General features: G+C 35.9%; 1 protein-coding gene across 1 annotated transcript; it reads left to right on the top strand.

The window, feature by feature from the left end:
- Positions 1-36: 36 nt before the first annotated feature.
- On the top strand, positions 37-14,768 carry LOC139940910 (ras-related protein Rab-24-like). The gene is made up of 9 exons (XM_071937305.1): positions 37-230; positions 1,835-2,187; positions 3,038-3,106; positions 6,858-6,936; positions 8,064-8,131; positions 9,501-9,600; positions 10,838-10,888; positions 11,624-11,683; positions 12,175-14,768. Exons 2-9 carry the CDS (start codon positions 2,068-2,070, stop codon positions 12,246-12,248), a joined length of 621 nt encoding a protein of 206 aa, XP_071793406.1. The 5' UTR covers positions 37-230; positions 1,835-2,067; the 3' UTR covers positions 12,249-14,768.
- The last annotated feature ends 571 nt before the right edge of the window (positions 14,769-15,339 follow it).

The raw sequence follows: 15,339 nt of genomic DNA on the forward strand, positions 1-15,339 counted from the left end.
GCACGCGTATTATTAGTGCGCATTGTCGACCTTTGACCCAACGGGAGAGGGCGAGTCAGTGTTTTCCTGGAGTTTCATTTTGCTGCAGCAGCTTGGCCAATGGCCCAACAAATTGCACTGTTTTAACACAAATTTCCACAAGTTTTCATAAGATGGCATTAATTATTACATTAGGGGTTTGCTAATTCTTCACAGGTCATCAAAATCGATGAGTTTCATTTGAAAATAGGGTAAGTTTTGTAAAAAAGATTGTTTGGTGTTTTTACTAAAAATAATATTCCATTTTGATCTGTGTCGCAATTCCCATTATTTCAATGAATAATTTAATATTTTCTGGCGATGCAGTGTCTGAGGAGTGACACACATATATCTGTGACTCAGTCCTTCGAGCTAAGAAGTGCTGTGTTTTCACAGTGCGGTAATGTTCAAATTTTCTGAAGCAGCACTTTAAAGGAAGAAGAAGAAAATTGAATTTTTATCCGCCCCTCCAACTCTCCACCCAGGCCATGTGTTTTTGTTATTATATTAGCCTACTTTAATTATTAATATTAATATTAAGATACGGTTGTCTTTGCTTGTATTTTTTTTGAAAATGTTTGTTTTATTCATTGTTGCATTTGCTTGTTAAATATTACTCTGGTTGATTGGTTTGGAAATAAAGTGAATTGAATTGAATAACAAATATGAAAATAACGGAAAAGCATGGAGATCTTTTATTGGAAAAGTTTCCGTATGGCGCCACCACTTTTGCATTCGATATGAAATAATATAGTATCTAATTTACCTCAATGAGATATCCCTTTTTGTTAAAACGAGTGAAAAAGTGGTGGCGCCATACGGAAAGTTATCCCTTTTATTTATCATGTTTATCAGTTGAGTATAGGTTAATAAAACATTGAAAGCCATTATACACTTTCGGTAAACAGTATTGTCCAAGTCCCACACTTCGTGTATCACAACTTATATATAACATAACAAACCTGTGAAAATTTAGGTTCAATCGGTCATCGGAGTCGGGAGAAGATAACGGGAAAACCCATACTTGTGTCCGCGCGTTTCGCCGTGTCATGACATATGTTTAAAATAAATCCGTAATTCTCGCTAACGAGAATTTATATTGTTTTAATGTTTTCTCAAAAAGTAAAGCATTTCATGGAACAATATTTCAAGAGAAGTCTTTCACCATTACCGTCTGTAAACCCTGTAAATTATTTGTAAATCTGTGAACTTTTTTTTTTTTTTTCTGTACCGAAAGTGTATAATGGCTTTAAAGACCGTTGGTTGAAATGCAGTTTTTTTTCTCTTGGTAATAATAGTCGGAGTCGGGAGAAAAAAGTCTTGGCATGGAGGAAGCTTCCTCCATGGTCTTGGCAACTTCGAAATGAAAGAAAAACTCTATGATATAATTTAATAAAGTTCTTGCATGCGCACACTGTTGGAAAAGTTTCCGTATGGCGCCACCACTTTTTCATTCGATATGAAATAATATAGTATCTAATTTACCTCAAAGAGATTCCCTTTTTGTAAAAATGTGTGAAAAAGTGGTGGCGCCATACGGAATGTTATCCACACTGTTTGCCGGCTAAAATATAATTTACTTAAAGATAGCAAGATGCGCACTAGTTGCGATAAACTTAACCCTTAAGGAGGGTTATGTTATCGCAACTAGATGCGCACTACCTAATAAAATTTAAAAACAAAAATTTATGTCACACCTTTACCAAAAGTTATAATTTTTTTTTTTTCCCCACTTTTTTTTCCCTTCAGATTCACTGATTTTATTTTAAAACATTGTCTGAATTTGTTTTATGCTTTATTTATTTTGATTTTGCAGAGACTTCTTGGACTGCCAAAAAAGGAGAGTCTTAAAATTCAATATAAAGATAAGAGACATCATACTTTGATTCTTCAATGTCCTCCGTTTCAAACATCCAAAGGAGAGACGTTAAAACTCCTCGGAGACTGTCTTTGTATCTTAGATTGAAACAAAAGGATGAAAGACGAGACGTACCTTTAAGAGGTAGTCAGTATTTTATCTGAAATTGAATGAAATAAAACTGTGCAGTGATGAGTGGAAGCCGGGTGGATTTGAAGGTGGTTTTACTCGGCAAGGAGTTCGGCGGTAAAACCAGCCTGGTGGAGCGGTACCTGCACGACAGATTCCATGGAGATGTACCATATCAAAATGTAAGAAATCAAAGGATTCTTTCTGAAGTTGTATTTCTGCAACAATCATAGCTCTTATGGCACATGTACATACAGCTGCTTAGAGGCACTGGACACTATTGGTATAGTTTATCAAAATAATTGTTAAAACTTACTCAGTATTGAGCAATGGAGAGCTGTTGATAGTGTAAAACATCGTGAGAAACAGCTCCCTCTGAAGTAACGTAGTTTATGGCAAAGAGGTGATTTCTCACAAAAATTTGTGCAACAAGCATGTTTTTTTCTTTCATTATTCTCTTGCAAATTTGATGACCAATTGAGTCAAATTTTTTCACAGAATTGTTATTCCTTACATGTTGAGATATACCAAGTGCGAATATTGGTCTTTGACAATTACCAAACGTGTCCACCCAGTGCCTATAAAGACCCTGGACACCTTTGGTAATTGTCAAAGACCGGTCTTTCTCAACATCTGCACAAAATAACAAACCTGTGAAAATTTGAACTCAATTGGTCACCAAAGTTGCGAGATAAAAATGGAAGAAAAACACCCTTGTCAGGCGAAGTTGTGTGGTTTCAGATGTTTGATTTCAGGACCTCAAAATCTAATTCTGAAGTCTTGAATTCAAATTCGTGGAAAATTACTTCTTTCTCGAAAACTACGTTACTTCAGGTGGAGCCGTTTCTCACAATGTTTTATACCATCAACAGCTCTCCATTGCGTGTTACCAAGTAAGTTTTTATATGCTAACAATTATTTTGAGTAATTACCAATAGTGTCCACTGCCTTTAAAACTCTATCTGTGATCTCTCGATAATCTCAACTCAAAAGTAGACTTTTTCCTTTAGTTTATGGTCTTCTTTGTTTCAGACTATTGGTGCAGCTTTTGGAGCAAAGAAGATTGAAGTGGATTCCAGAACAGTTACAATGGGTGTATGGGTAAGTCCCAGCCGTCGATTTCATAAAGAGTTAGGACTCGTCTTATCTCGAGTTCGGACGAGTAACTCGTCTTAACTTAGGATTAATCTTAAGGTCTGCATGTTACAGTGCAGGGTTGGGACTCGTCCTAAGTCCTAAGATTAGTCTTAAGTTAGGAAGAGTTTTGTGAAATCGACAGCAGTACTATTTACACCACACAATATTTATTGTTTGAAAATACTCCTGAGCGTGGAACTATAAGGTTTTGGAATAATTATAATGAAAACATGTCAGTCATTGGTCAGCAACCACTCACACAAAAAAAAATTAAACAAAATTAAATAAAAATAGATAAAAAGAGAAGTGGTATGTTGTTAAAGCAGAGCTTATTTCCTTTCACAGGAAATATGAAAACAAAAGGTGGGTTTCTCTTTTTTAAATTTGTGAAAGACAAATGAAAAGGAAGATTTTGTGTAATTATCGGGTAGGAAGTTTCAGGCTTAAACCTGAAAGGTTGCAAAGTTCATGCAAGTACCAATCAAACTTTACAAAGATTACACCAGTTCGTTGTGAATCAGTGTTTTTTAATAAGAAAACTGTAGCTCTGAATATGCATGGTATTTGGCCCCTGGATAGTTAATTGAGTTCAAGGCAGTATATTGTGTTCTTATTAGGCACACACACACGTCTAAACGTTGTAAGGTTTTGTTGCCTTTTTCAGGCCATTTTAAAGGTATGATACAGGATTGGACAGGATAAAAAAAACACAATTTTTAAAATTTCAGCTGAAAGCTTACTTCATGCACATATATCAATTTACCATTTTGTCTGTGAAATATTTCCCTCTGAAATGAAGTCATTCAAGAAACTACAAACTGTGCATTTATCAGAAAAAGTAAAGAAAAAACCCAGCTGATTTTGGTTCTTATAACAAAAATTCAGGACAGTGTACGGTACATGCTAAGAATTGTGAATGTTTTCCCCCCTTTTGTCCCCTTGACTCACACAATGGGTAAGACCATGGTAAGACTAAGTTTTCACAGCTCTGTTGATAAGACAAAACATGAACACTTTCTGTATCTATTTTGTCAGCTCAACTAATCTTGTACGTACCTTTTTCAATGGTTTCACTGTGTAAATCAAACAAAAATCAGATTAAAGTACATGTAGGAAGAACATTTTTCCAGTTGAAATGAATTCTAATGGATTCATAAATTCAGTGATCTTTACACTTTCTCTTGAATGCTACATTGTATTGCTTAGTAACAAAGTGGTTAACGGTAATGTAATGCAATACTGTTGATTGATGCTTGGATGATTTTCCCGAGATATAGAGCTTTCCCACATTGCTCTATATCTTGCTGGATGAGTCTCTCTGGATTTACTTTGTAACACTAACAGCGACTATGAAAAGAGAAACAGTACACAATGAAAACTTTGAATATATGGCTGTATATTGCAACATTTACAATAATATTAAATAATAAGAAAGACAAAGCACCTAATGCAATCTAGCGCATAAAGAGAACAATGAAATGAGCGAAAAATGGATTACAAGTACATGTGACAAGCAGATTACAATTAAGCAGCTGTTTAAACAAATGAGTTTTTAACCGAGACTTTAAACAGTGCAAAGAATTGTAGCCTGGCGAATATGGAGCAGCGTAAGAGAATGATCTTTGACCCAAAACAATTTCAGCTCATTGTAGTTGTGGTGACTCGTGAGCAATGACTGTTGAGACAATCGTAAAGTCCAAGTAGGGGAATAATGGTGAACAAGTTGAGATAAATAAGCAGAAGTTTGACATGTTTGACTCTTGAACATTGAATGTTAACAAAAGAATTTTAAAAAATTTACGAACCCCTGTGCCACTTATTTCTGTATTTACAATCAGCACTATGCCCAGGTACATGTTGTTGATTTTTTGTGTGACACAGTTTTGTCAGTACAAATGGCAAAAAGGTTTGTTGTTTTTGAAATGTATTGTTTAAAGACACTGGACCTATTGGTAATTGTTAAAGACCAGTTCTCTCACTTGGTGTATCTCAACATGCATAAAATAACAAAAGTTTGAGCTCAATTGGTTGTAGAAGTTGCGAGATAATAATGAAAGAAAAAACACCCTTGTCACACGAAGTTGTGTGCTTTTAGATGCTTGATTTCGAGACCTCAAATTCTAAATCAAATCCGTGGAAAATTACTTCTTTCTCGAAAACTACGTTACCTCACAGGGAGCCGTTTCTCACAGTGTTTTATACTATCAACCTCTCCCCATTACCATGATTACTCGTTACCAAGTAAGGTTTTATGCTTTCCAGTTATTTTGAGTAATTACCAATAGTGTCCAGTGCCTTTAAGCATTCATTTGTTCGGAATTATTAAAATTGTAAAGGGGGATGGACGGGGGGGGGGGGGGGGGGGGGGGGGGGGGGGGGGGGGGGGGGGGGGGGGGGGGGGGGTGATAATAAGTGCACAAATGTCATCCTCTTAAAATAATAATGACAAAAACAGGCATGCAGTACATGCCATGTCAGTGTGAATTACACTAAGGTCATGACCTCTGTTGATGTCATCATGTTTACAGATTGATATATATTTCGTCAGGTAAATGTCAGGTAAATGTCAATTTATAACTTACTGTCCACCCTGCCATAGGCCTGTGTAGTAAATAATGTACAGTAAGGCAAGTTTTATTTATTATTATATTTTGCAAGTTGAGTATCAACCTGGGCCCAAGTTCATAGAGCTCCTAAGCACGAAAATTTGCTTAACATGAAATTTCTTTCTCGATAAAAACAGGATTTCCAACAACATTTCTATTTGTTGCATATTACTTGTTACTAGTAATCAGCTGTTGGTTGCTTATCCTGAAAACCACATGGAAATTTGGTTGGTAATCTTGTTGTTATCATTATCAAGGAAGAAATTTCATGCTAAGCAAATTTTCGTGATTAGCAGCTCTATGAAATTGGGCCCTGATGATACTCTAGCTTACATTGGGAGAACTCTCAGCATTACCAGTTCTTGCTTTCGGCATAAAAAAAAGGGAAATATTTCCTGCAGGTTCATGTACACAAACGTGAATGGATTTAAAAAAAAAAAAATTATCAGCCTGTGTGTAATGCACCACTACCAGCAAAAAAAATATGACATTTTTATCATTCTGTTTACTTAGTGCTAATTCTTCATACACTGTTCTATCAAACTTGAATTGTGGTAAACAAAATCCAGAATACAGAAAGCTTCATGTAAAATAGTATGGGGAGCACGTTCTTTCTTGGTTACTGCGGGGAAGGTGTGGAATAGTCTTCCCTACCACATCAGGACTGCATACACAACATCTTCTTTTAAAACTGCCCTCAAAACTCACCTCTTAAAGTTAAAGATTGACCAGCTACTCTCAACATACTTTTTCTGTTCCTTTTTATCTATCTACCTAACTGTCTATTTGTATCATGAGCGAGCGACATGAGCGCCTTTTTTGTGGTGGACCGGCGCTATATAAGACTCCTGATATTATTAATAATAGGCCTATGAATCCTGCCAAAATTGTAAGAATATTAGGTTTTACCCAAACAAAGATGGTTGACATTTTTCTCAGATAATGTATTCGAACTACGGATTTTTCTTTCTGCATGAACATAACCTCTCACGTTTTTTAGCGAAATCTCATAATAAACAAACTTTGAGGTCCTAATCCAACCATTTCTTTTTCCAAGGTTTTTCTCATGAATTTTATGACAGTTTTTTATTATGATTTGACTTTGACAGGACACAGCTGGTTCAGAGAGATATGAAGCTATGAGTAGGATATACTACAGAGGAGCAAAAGCAGCCATAGTTTGTTATGGTAGGTACTATTTTATAACTCAATTTCAATTCAGTAACATTTAATTCAATACTGCAATTCAATACAATAGTGCACATTTTTAAGCACTTTTTTGTTTGTATTTACAATTTATGCAGAATACAGAAAGCTATTTAATAGGCCCAGGCCTTCATGTTGCAGGCCTAGGCCCTCACTGTAGTATGAGGTATGATATAGGTACACAATGGTTCAATAATAAGCAGAAATTTAAAGACCTTTTAAGGTATGAAGGTAAAGAGAGATGCTTTTAAAAACCCATTGTATTGTATATTGTGTTGGATTTTGATCCCCTACCTATGGACAGAAACAAATTTAGTACATTCATGGTTGTAAGTATAAAACATTCTGAGAAACGTCTCCCTCTGACAAATGTCTCAAGTTACAAAAATCTCGAAATTAAGCATATGAAAGCACACAACTTTGTGTGTCAAGGGTGTTTTTTCTTTCATGTGTAGTTATCTCGCAACTTCGACGACCAATCAAGCTCCAACATTCACAGGTTTGTTCTTGTATGCATATTGTTGAAATACACCAAGTGAGAAAACTGGTCTTTGACAGTTACCAATAGTGTCCAGTGTCTTAAGCATAAAATTTGCCTAGCAAAACGGAATTATGCTTACCAGAATAAGGGTACACGATAAAATGTACAAAATGGTACAGTTTGCTTTTTTGTGCTTTTGATGTATACAATATACCTAACATGTGAATTTGAAAACTTCATTTCAAAAGGCAGTCACTTTTTTTTATAGATATCATCAGTAACGTGAAGTAAATGTCCTAAGTAAAAAGAATCCTTGACAGAAATACACATTCTGAGAAGCAGTCTCAAATTAAAAATTTTGTGGCATAAAAACTGATGTAAACTGATTTAAGTTTTTATTTATCCACCACTTTCTCAAAATGCTTTATAGTATCCGAGGCTGTATGCAAATAAAAACTTGGTTAAGAAGACTACAACACTCTGCTGTAGTCTTCTTAACCTAGTTTTTATTTGCATAAATTTGAAGCTTGATTACCAAGCATCAAAGCATTTTATCCAACAAGTATATTTTTTGCAAGGAATTTGACCACTGTGTTAACTTTGTTTTGTTTTAATTGTCAATTTGTAGATCTCACAGAAGCTCCAAGTTTTGACAGAGCAAAATTCTGGGTTGAAGAACTGAAAAAGAATGAAGAGGTAAGAAATAACAACAGGGAATACAAACCTTGTAAATACTTGCTGATGAAAGGGTCTGGGTACTTTTTGTAGGACACAAAACACAATGTCCACAGATTTACATAACACTTACAGTTTGAAGATGATGTTAGTAGAAAGCTTCCTTTAATTTATTACTTGCCTAGGTGCTGTAGTTTGTTTTTTTAAATGAGTAAAATACCACACCCAATTTTTTTTAGCCTGAAAACGTATTGACCAGTGGTAAATTTTGGTATTCATACCAAAAACTGATCAGTACATTTTACATGCTAAAACTGAGACGAAAATTATTTTGGTGACATTCTTTAACTAATTTCTCAAAAACTACAGCACCTCAGCAAGTAATATTTTAAGGTAAGCTTTGAATGGTGTAAGTTAAATATAAATCTGTGGAAGTTGGAGGTTTGTGTTACAATAAGTACCCAAACAACAAACAACAGGAGGCGACACATTTAAAAAAAGCATTCAAATGAAAAAAAAACAAAAAGAGAAAGGCAGAAAACATTCAGAAGAAGCAAGTGGTGAACAAAAAGGGGGTTTGGGGGCAGGGGTTGCGCTTACAGTTGGCTTGATTTTCAACTGGTCACCAGGTTTTTGACTGGTCCGTCAATTTTGCCTGAAGGCAGTGGACACTATTGGTAATTGTCAAAGACTAGCCTTCACAGTTTGTGTATCTCAACATACGCATAAAATAACAAACCTGTGAAAATTTGAGCTCAATCGGTTATCGAAGTTGCGAGATAATAATGAAAGAAAAAAACACCCTTGTCTCATGAAGTTGTGTGCGTTTAGATGATTGATTTTGAGACCTCAAGTTCTAAATCTGAGGTCTCGAAATCAAATTCGTGGAAAATTACTTCTTTCTCTAAAACTATGGCACTTCAGAGGGAGCCGTTTCTCACAATATTTTATACTATCAACCTCTCTCCATTACTCGTCACCAAGAAAGGTTTTAAGCAAAAAATTATTTTGAGTAATTACCAATAGTGTCCACTGCCTTTAACCTTTTATTTGTAGGCTTACCGATTGATACAATATCCGCTGGTGTCCAAACCTGGGAGGAGGTTGGGCAAGGGGTACGGGGAAATGGTTGGTTCATGCACAGGAGGTTAGAAACACAAAATGACAAAATCAAATGACTATTAGAAGATGGTATTTTACCCTGCATCTCACCCGACCCAAGACTAAAGAAAACCCAATAAAAATGAGAAAATCTAAAACAACACACATCGGTCTATATGGATTAAAACCAAAAATTAAGATTCTTTATCCCCGATGCAAATTTCCATCTTTGAAAACAAAAGTGTCATTAACTTTTTTAATTCCGTTTTTGATTTGGCTTATTTTACAGACCTGCAAGATTTATTTATCAGGTAACAAGTTTGACCTTGTAGATGAAGACAAGAAGAGACGGCAAGTTGACTACCACAGCGTGACGGACTATGCAGACGGTGAGAAGCAATCTTTTTTCTACTTCCGTGGTCGAGCTAAAGAGAACACCAAACTCAAGCTCTGGTGTTTATGATTAGCAGAGTGTGGGTTCGAGTCCTGGTCGTGACACTTGTGTCCTTTAGCAAGACACTTAACTATATTGCTGTGTCCTCCAGATGGGACAGAAAGCCGTAATTTCATAAAGTCTGTAAAAAAATAAGCACAAAATCTTGCTTTACACAAACATTTAAGCAAAAGTAGATTACCAGCCAGATTACCGTACAGTTACCATTGCTGCAGCTGGTACCCCAGTAATTTCTTGCTTAGCCAAGAAATTTGCTTAGCAGAATGTATGCTTTTGAAAAAGCTTTAAGAAATTTGGCTCTGGTAAGCAAAATGGGGGAGTGTTGCATCTTTTTGTTTTGGGCTGATGGTGACGTGATACTTGATCATCTTTGCTTCTGCTTTCTTTGCTTTCTTCAGCGTTTGCCAACCAGTAGTGTCTGCATGAATGTTTTAATAGATGTTAAATTTGCATGAATGTTATTTAATAAGCGAATGTTATTTAATAAAAGAACGGTTAACTATTTTGATCTTATGAAAATTCATCTGTCATTTGTTGACCTTTTAAAATTAAACTTTGATCACCACTGGAGACAGGTATGGATGTTTACAGGTACGGAAATACTTCTAGTGTTGTGATTAAAAGTTTAACTTTAACTTTATTTTGCTCTTGCTCGTACTTATGCCTGTTGACATAAAGGAACATCACACCTTTTTGTAGGGGCTGATGTGGGGCGTTATGCTTGCACATTTAAGTGTCAGGCTACTGCAAAGCTCTTCTCAACTAAACACTTGTATACACAAAAGCACTCAGCTTCGTCAGTACTTCCCATACAAAAATAATAATAATAATAATACAAAATATGCAACAGTTTTTATATAGTGCAAAAATACAACAAAGTTTCAAAGCGATTTTGAAAAGTCAAAAGTGATAAATCAAGAGTGATTTTCACAAAGTTTAGGACTAGAGTTGGGACTAGTCTTATCACACGATCTTGATGTCACCTAGGACTTGTCCTAACTCTTCGTGAAATCGACCCCATGATTGTTAATGGAAATTAAATTACAGAAAATACTGAAAGAATTACCAAATGCATACAATAAAAATTACAAGTTATTTAGAAGAAGAAAAAAAAATTGGTCTTTTCTACAGATTACCTTTTGTTTATTGTATGTTTTCTCTCTTCTTTATAGAGCTACATGCTGAGGTGTTTGAAACATCAAGTAAAACTGGATACAATATAAGTAAGTGCTGAGTAGGCCTAGGCAACGAGTGCGAGTAGTGTTGGAGATTTTCTACCTTTGCCCAGTAGTCTAAAAACAGGACAGTTATTTTCAGAACTGAGAGTAAGAGGTCTACTGAAATTCCAAAAATCTACTCCGCGGTAGTAGAATATAAAGCAATACAGTTTTCTTAAGAACATAATCTACCTGGCACATAGACATGATAGATACACACATGGTGTTACCGCAAACCAATATTGAAGTCCTGTCTATTAATTGGCTGCTATGTCTAGTCGTGATTGCCGCTTTTCAACTACCCGGTTAAATCGTGGCCACCACTGCAAATAATGGTTGTGACTAGTGTCAAAGTCACTATTATTGAAGCGAGACTGTTTGGTAGTGAGTTTCACTACTTGTGCTGAGTATGTTTATTGCCCTCCCAACTTCCACTTTGTGAGACTCTTTCACTAAGAACAGATAATAATGTACTTTCCCTTCAACTTAAAGGGCCACGTTTCCTTTGGATCGGGCCAGTTGGTATTTGAAAAGCGTTTGAAACAGTTTGTTATGCATATATGTTTTAAAGGTAGAATAATAAAGCTCCACACAGCTTTTATGTCGTGAACTAACACGGCACGCAATTTTGTGGCGTCAAAATTTTGACGTCATAAAATTGCCAACCCAAGGCAACGTGTCCCTTTAAAACCTCCATATTATTTTGTTATTAAATGAATCCCCATTGTTGTGTTCTTGCAGAAGAGCTATTCTTCAAAATTGCCAAAGATTATGTTCGAGATTCTAGGAATAATGAAGCCAGTGAGTATGATTTGTCTTTGTTCTGTAAACAGTCGGGTTGGCCGTAACAAAAATATCACCCCCCCTAACTTTGTTCCCTTCTTCATTGATTCTTGATGATGACTAGAGCAAGCAAGGCGATTTCACTCTGCAGTAGTGAAGTTAATAACGAAGCTAAAGTTGTAGTCCCAGCTGATTTTCTACGTTCCACCAAGGTAGTAGTTAAAAAGCAGGACAATTTTTTCAGAATTGACAATGACTGAGAAGTCTCCCAAAAATCTACTCAGCGATAGACAGCGCAAGACAGCGCAAAACAGTTCTCTTAAGGATACAATCTACCTGGCAAGTAGACACACACGTTGTGTTATCGCACACCAAATAATATTTTCTCCATTGTTTATCTCTTGTTTTTTTCTGTGTTCTTTCTGCCCCTTTCTCTTTCATTTCTTTCCACTGGACTGTTTTTTTTTTGTTTTTGGTCACATACATGTTTTTTGTTCTTCATTCCTCAGCTGCTGATTTACCAGAAGGAACATTTTCTCTGGACACCAAGCCTCAAAAAAAGTCAGATGGATGTCCCTGTTAATCAACTCTACCGCCGGTGTCAGATGCAATTGTGTCCGCCACGCAATACTGTCCGCTCCGGACACTTTTGCATATGCAATTGTATCCGGGGCTATGCAAAAACCGTCCGGCGTACATGTACATGTATGTGCGCACGTAAGCGAGCGCGTGCATGTACTAAACCTACGTATATGCAGCATGAATACTCACGTATTTTATGATTGCAGGGAATACTCAACGACCGAACATTCCCATGTCATTCATGATATGTACATTGCTATAAAAAAAATTGCGAACGTGTTCCGTCGACCAAGGGCGTTTAATTTACGGAAAGGATGGTTTTGCACGGGTCGGATACAATTGCAGTGTGCAGCAGCGTCCGGGCGGACACGATTGCATATGCAAAACCGTCCAGCGGACATTATTGCATGGAGGACAAAATTGCATGCACCGGCCCCCAATGCATACATGTACTCAGTTTATAAGTTTTGTTCATTCTTTTTTACTCAAGGCACTTCATCAACAAAGCAATCTGCACACATTATTTTACTGTCTTGTCTGCCAATAAATCACAAAGGGAACAGAATTAAGTTTCAATATTTTTATGGAGCTAGAGTGAAAAATTTGAGTGTGAACCTCCAGTTGTAAAACTTCCTTTATTTACATTTACATAGCCTCACGTGACAGTTTTCACAAGTTGCTGTGGCACAATTTACAACCATTAAACCAGAAACTGCCGGGGGCAGACCCCCTTTTAGTTACTTGGTTCTTTTTATGTGTGTTACCTCTGTCTTGACGTCCAAACCGAAGGACCAAGCAACAATGGTAAAGTGCCTCTCTAAAGGACACAAGTGTCAAGACAGGGACTCGAACCTAAAACTACAGATCAGAAACACAAGAGCTTGAGCTTTATTGCCTGACCACAACATGTCATCAGAAATGTACCTGGGATTGAGTCCAGTGTGCTTCACTGCTCGGCCATGACATGCCATCAAAAACTTATAAACACCAGAGCTTGAGTCCAGTGCGCTTGACTGCTCGACTAGGACAAGCCATTATGATCCCTGTCAGTGAACACAAAGTTTGTCATAGCTCTGGTTAGCAACAGCAAGTTATTTACCAGTAAGTGGATTACACTTCTTCTATTTCCCCCTTCTTTTTTTATTTGAAATTCATGAAATAAACTGAATAATGTGCTGTCCGTGTTATTCCAACCTGAACCCTGAGATGATTCTATGATCGAAAGAACATAAGTTATTTTTAGTTTTTGTTTTTGTTTTTTGTACAGAATAGTTATTTTATTCTTACTTTCAATACAAGCTATTATGTACAGACATTTTGTTTTGGTGTGCCACGTCTTCAAGGCAGGAATTGCATTTAGTTTATGCACTATTATCTTGTGTGACACCATTTTCGTTATAGGTTATCCAAACTGTAGAAACAAAATTCTTGTTCTTTATTTTCAAGACAAATAAAGGGGGAGGATATTTGTGGAGTGCAGGTAACAGATTCCTTCTACAAAATCCACAATGGAATAAAACGGTACGGCATACTTAAGTATTCCTGCTCTTTGATTTTTGTAAGATATCTTTATAAATTGAATAAGATGATGAGGGGACTGGTCTATATTGCGACACCCCTATGTTCCCAAACCCGCATGTAATATTTGCCAGGATTAGGGTTTAGGGAATAGCTCAGAAATACTCTAAGGTTAGTGGCCCTTAGGGGTGTCGGAACATTGTGTGCGGCACGTCAATCCGTTCAAATCCCGGCTCTTACCATTTCTGTTCTTCAGTTTACCCAGTTAGTTTCTCTTGTGGATTACTATCTGAAGAATATTTTGAGGGATGTTTGCAGCTCATTAGAAGTTCAGCTTCATTCTTAAATAGGTTTGGTCTCTTTCCTCCTTCATCCGACCAAAATGTAAAATTATATTAAAACTCATGTAGTCTTGATCAAAAAAGCTACACCACTAAAAATGTACTCATCAAAGGAAGGAATTGACTCCGAAAAAATGGGGGAAATGGTTCGCATTTTGCACAGGTGTTTTGTGCAAGGGGCCAATACCACAAAGGCATGTTTGGATTTGGTGTGTTCACTGGTCACTGTCCGCAAACCCAACATTTTCTGTTGGATTTGGTTCAATTTGGAATGAAGAAAAGATTGGCTGTTTTAAATATTATTTTAATTTCATGAATACTTTGAAGAAATTGTTTTTCACACAATAAGTTTAACAGTTTAGATAACCATAATTTTTTAACCAAGTGTAGACGTTTGGCTGCTTGAGAATTAATTGTGTCCTGCCCAGAATTATCAGGTTTTCCTCTGATTTATTCTTTAAAGAATTGGTGTTTTTCTTTTCGAAAAGTCTGTAGTTTAGTCTTTTCGAAGGAAAACTTTTAACTGATCAATTAAATATGAATTTCTGTTGTATCTCATCATACAATAGCTTGAATTCCAATCATGTAAAAAGGCAAATTTACTGTACATTTGATTATTATGACCGTATACCAATAAAACTCATTTTGGATTTACGAAATAATTTTGCATTATCTTTATATGATCATTATTTGTTGTCTGAATTTATTTAATTATTAACATATTTATTAATTAAAGTAATGCTATGTCAGATTTTTGGCCCCAAACATTAAAAAATAGACTTTTTTGAGTGAATGGTATTTCAATGAGTATCACTTTTAATGGTCAGGAACCATGACAACAATTTAAAACGTTTCTTATAAAACACATAAGAATTGGTCACGTGATATATTGTCGGGATCCCGACAAAAACTAATTTTGAGCACTTTATTTCACTGCTACTAATAATTGGCGGACTTTTTTCGAGTAATGGCTCAAATGAAAGCTTGTTACTTTCTCGGCCCCCATCAAAATACCTATTGAATTTTAAATCAAAATTTTTGGGTCAAATCGGCCAAAAATCTGACATAGCATCTTTAATTTGTTTTTTACTTATTTTTTTTCTTTCCTCCCCAATTTTTAATTTGTCTATTTTATTTATACATTATTTATTGATCTCTTTTTTAGGGGAAACACTTTTCATCATCTAATAAACATAAACCATTGAGGAAAACACTTATCAACATGGAAAATGT

The sequence above is a fragment of the Asterias amurensis genome, chromosome 8, assembly GCF_032118995.1.
Source record: "Asterias amurensis chromosome 8, ASM3211899v1".
In the NCBI taxonomy this organism is placed as follows: Eukaryota; Metazoa; Echinodermata; class Asteroidea; order Forcipulatida; family Asteriidae; genus Asterias; species Asterias amurensis.

Excerpts from the sequence above, each read along its gene's own strand:
- LOC139940910 (XM_071937305.1), top strand. The coding sequence starts at position 2,068 with ATGAGTGGAAGCCGGGTGGATTTGAAGGTGGTTTTACTCGGCAAGGAG. Across the intron at positions 6,937-8,063 it reads AGCAGCCATAGTTTGTTATG|ATCTCACAGAAGCTCCAAGT; the intron begins GTAGGTACTATT and ends GTCAATTTGTAG. Across the intron at positions 10,889-11,623 it reads TAAAACTGGATACAATATAA|AAGAGCTATTCTTCAAAATT; the intron begins GTAAGTGCTGAG and ends GTGTTCTTGCAG.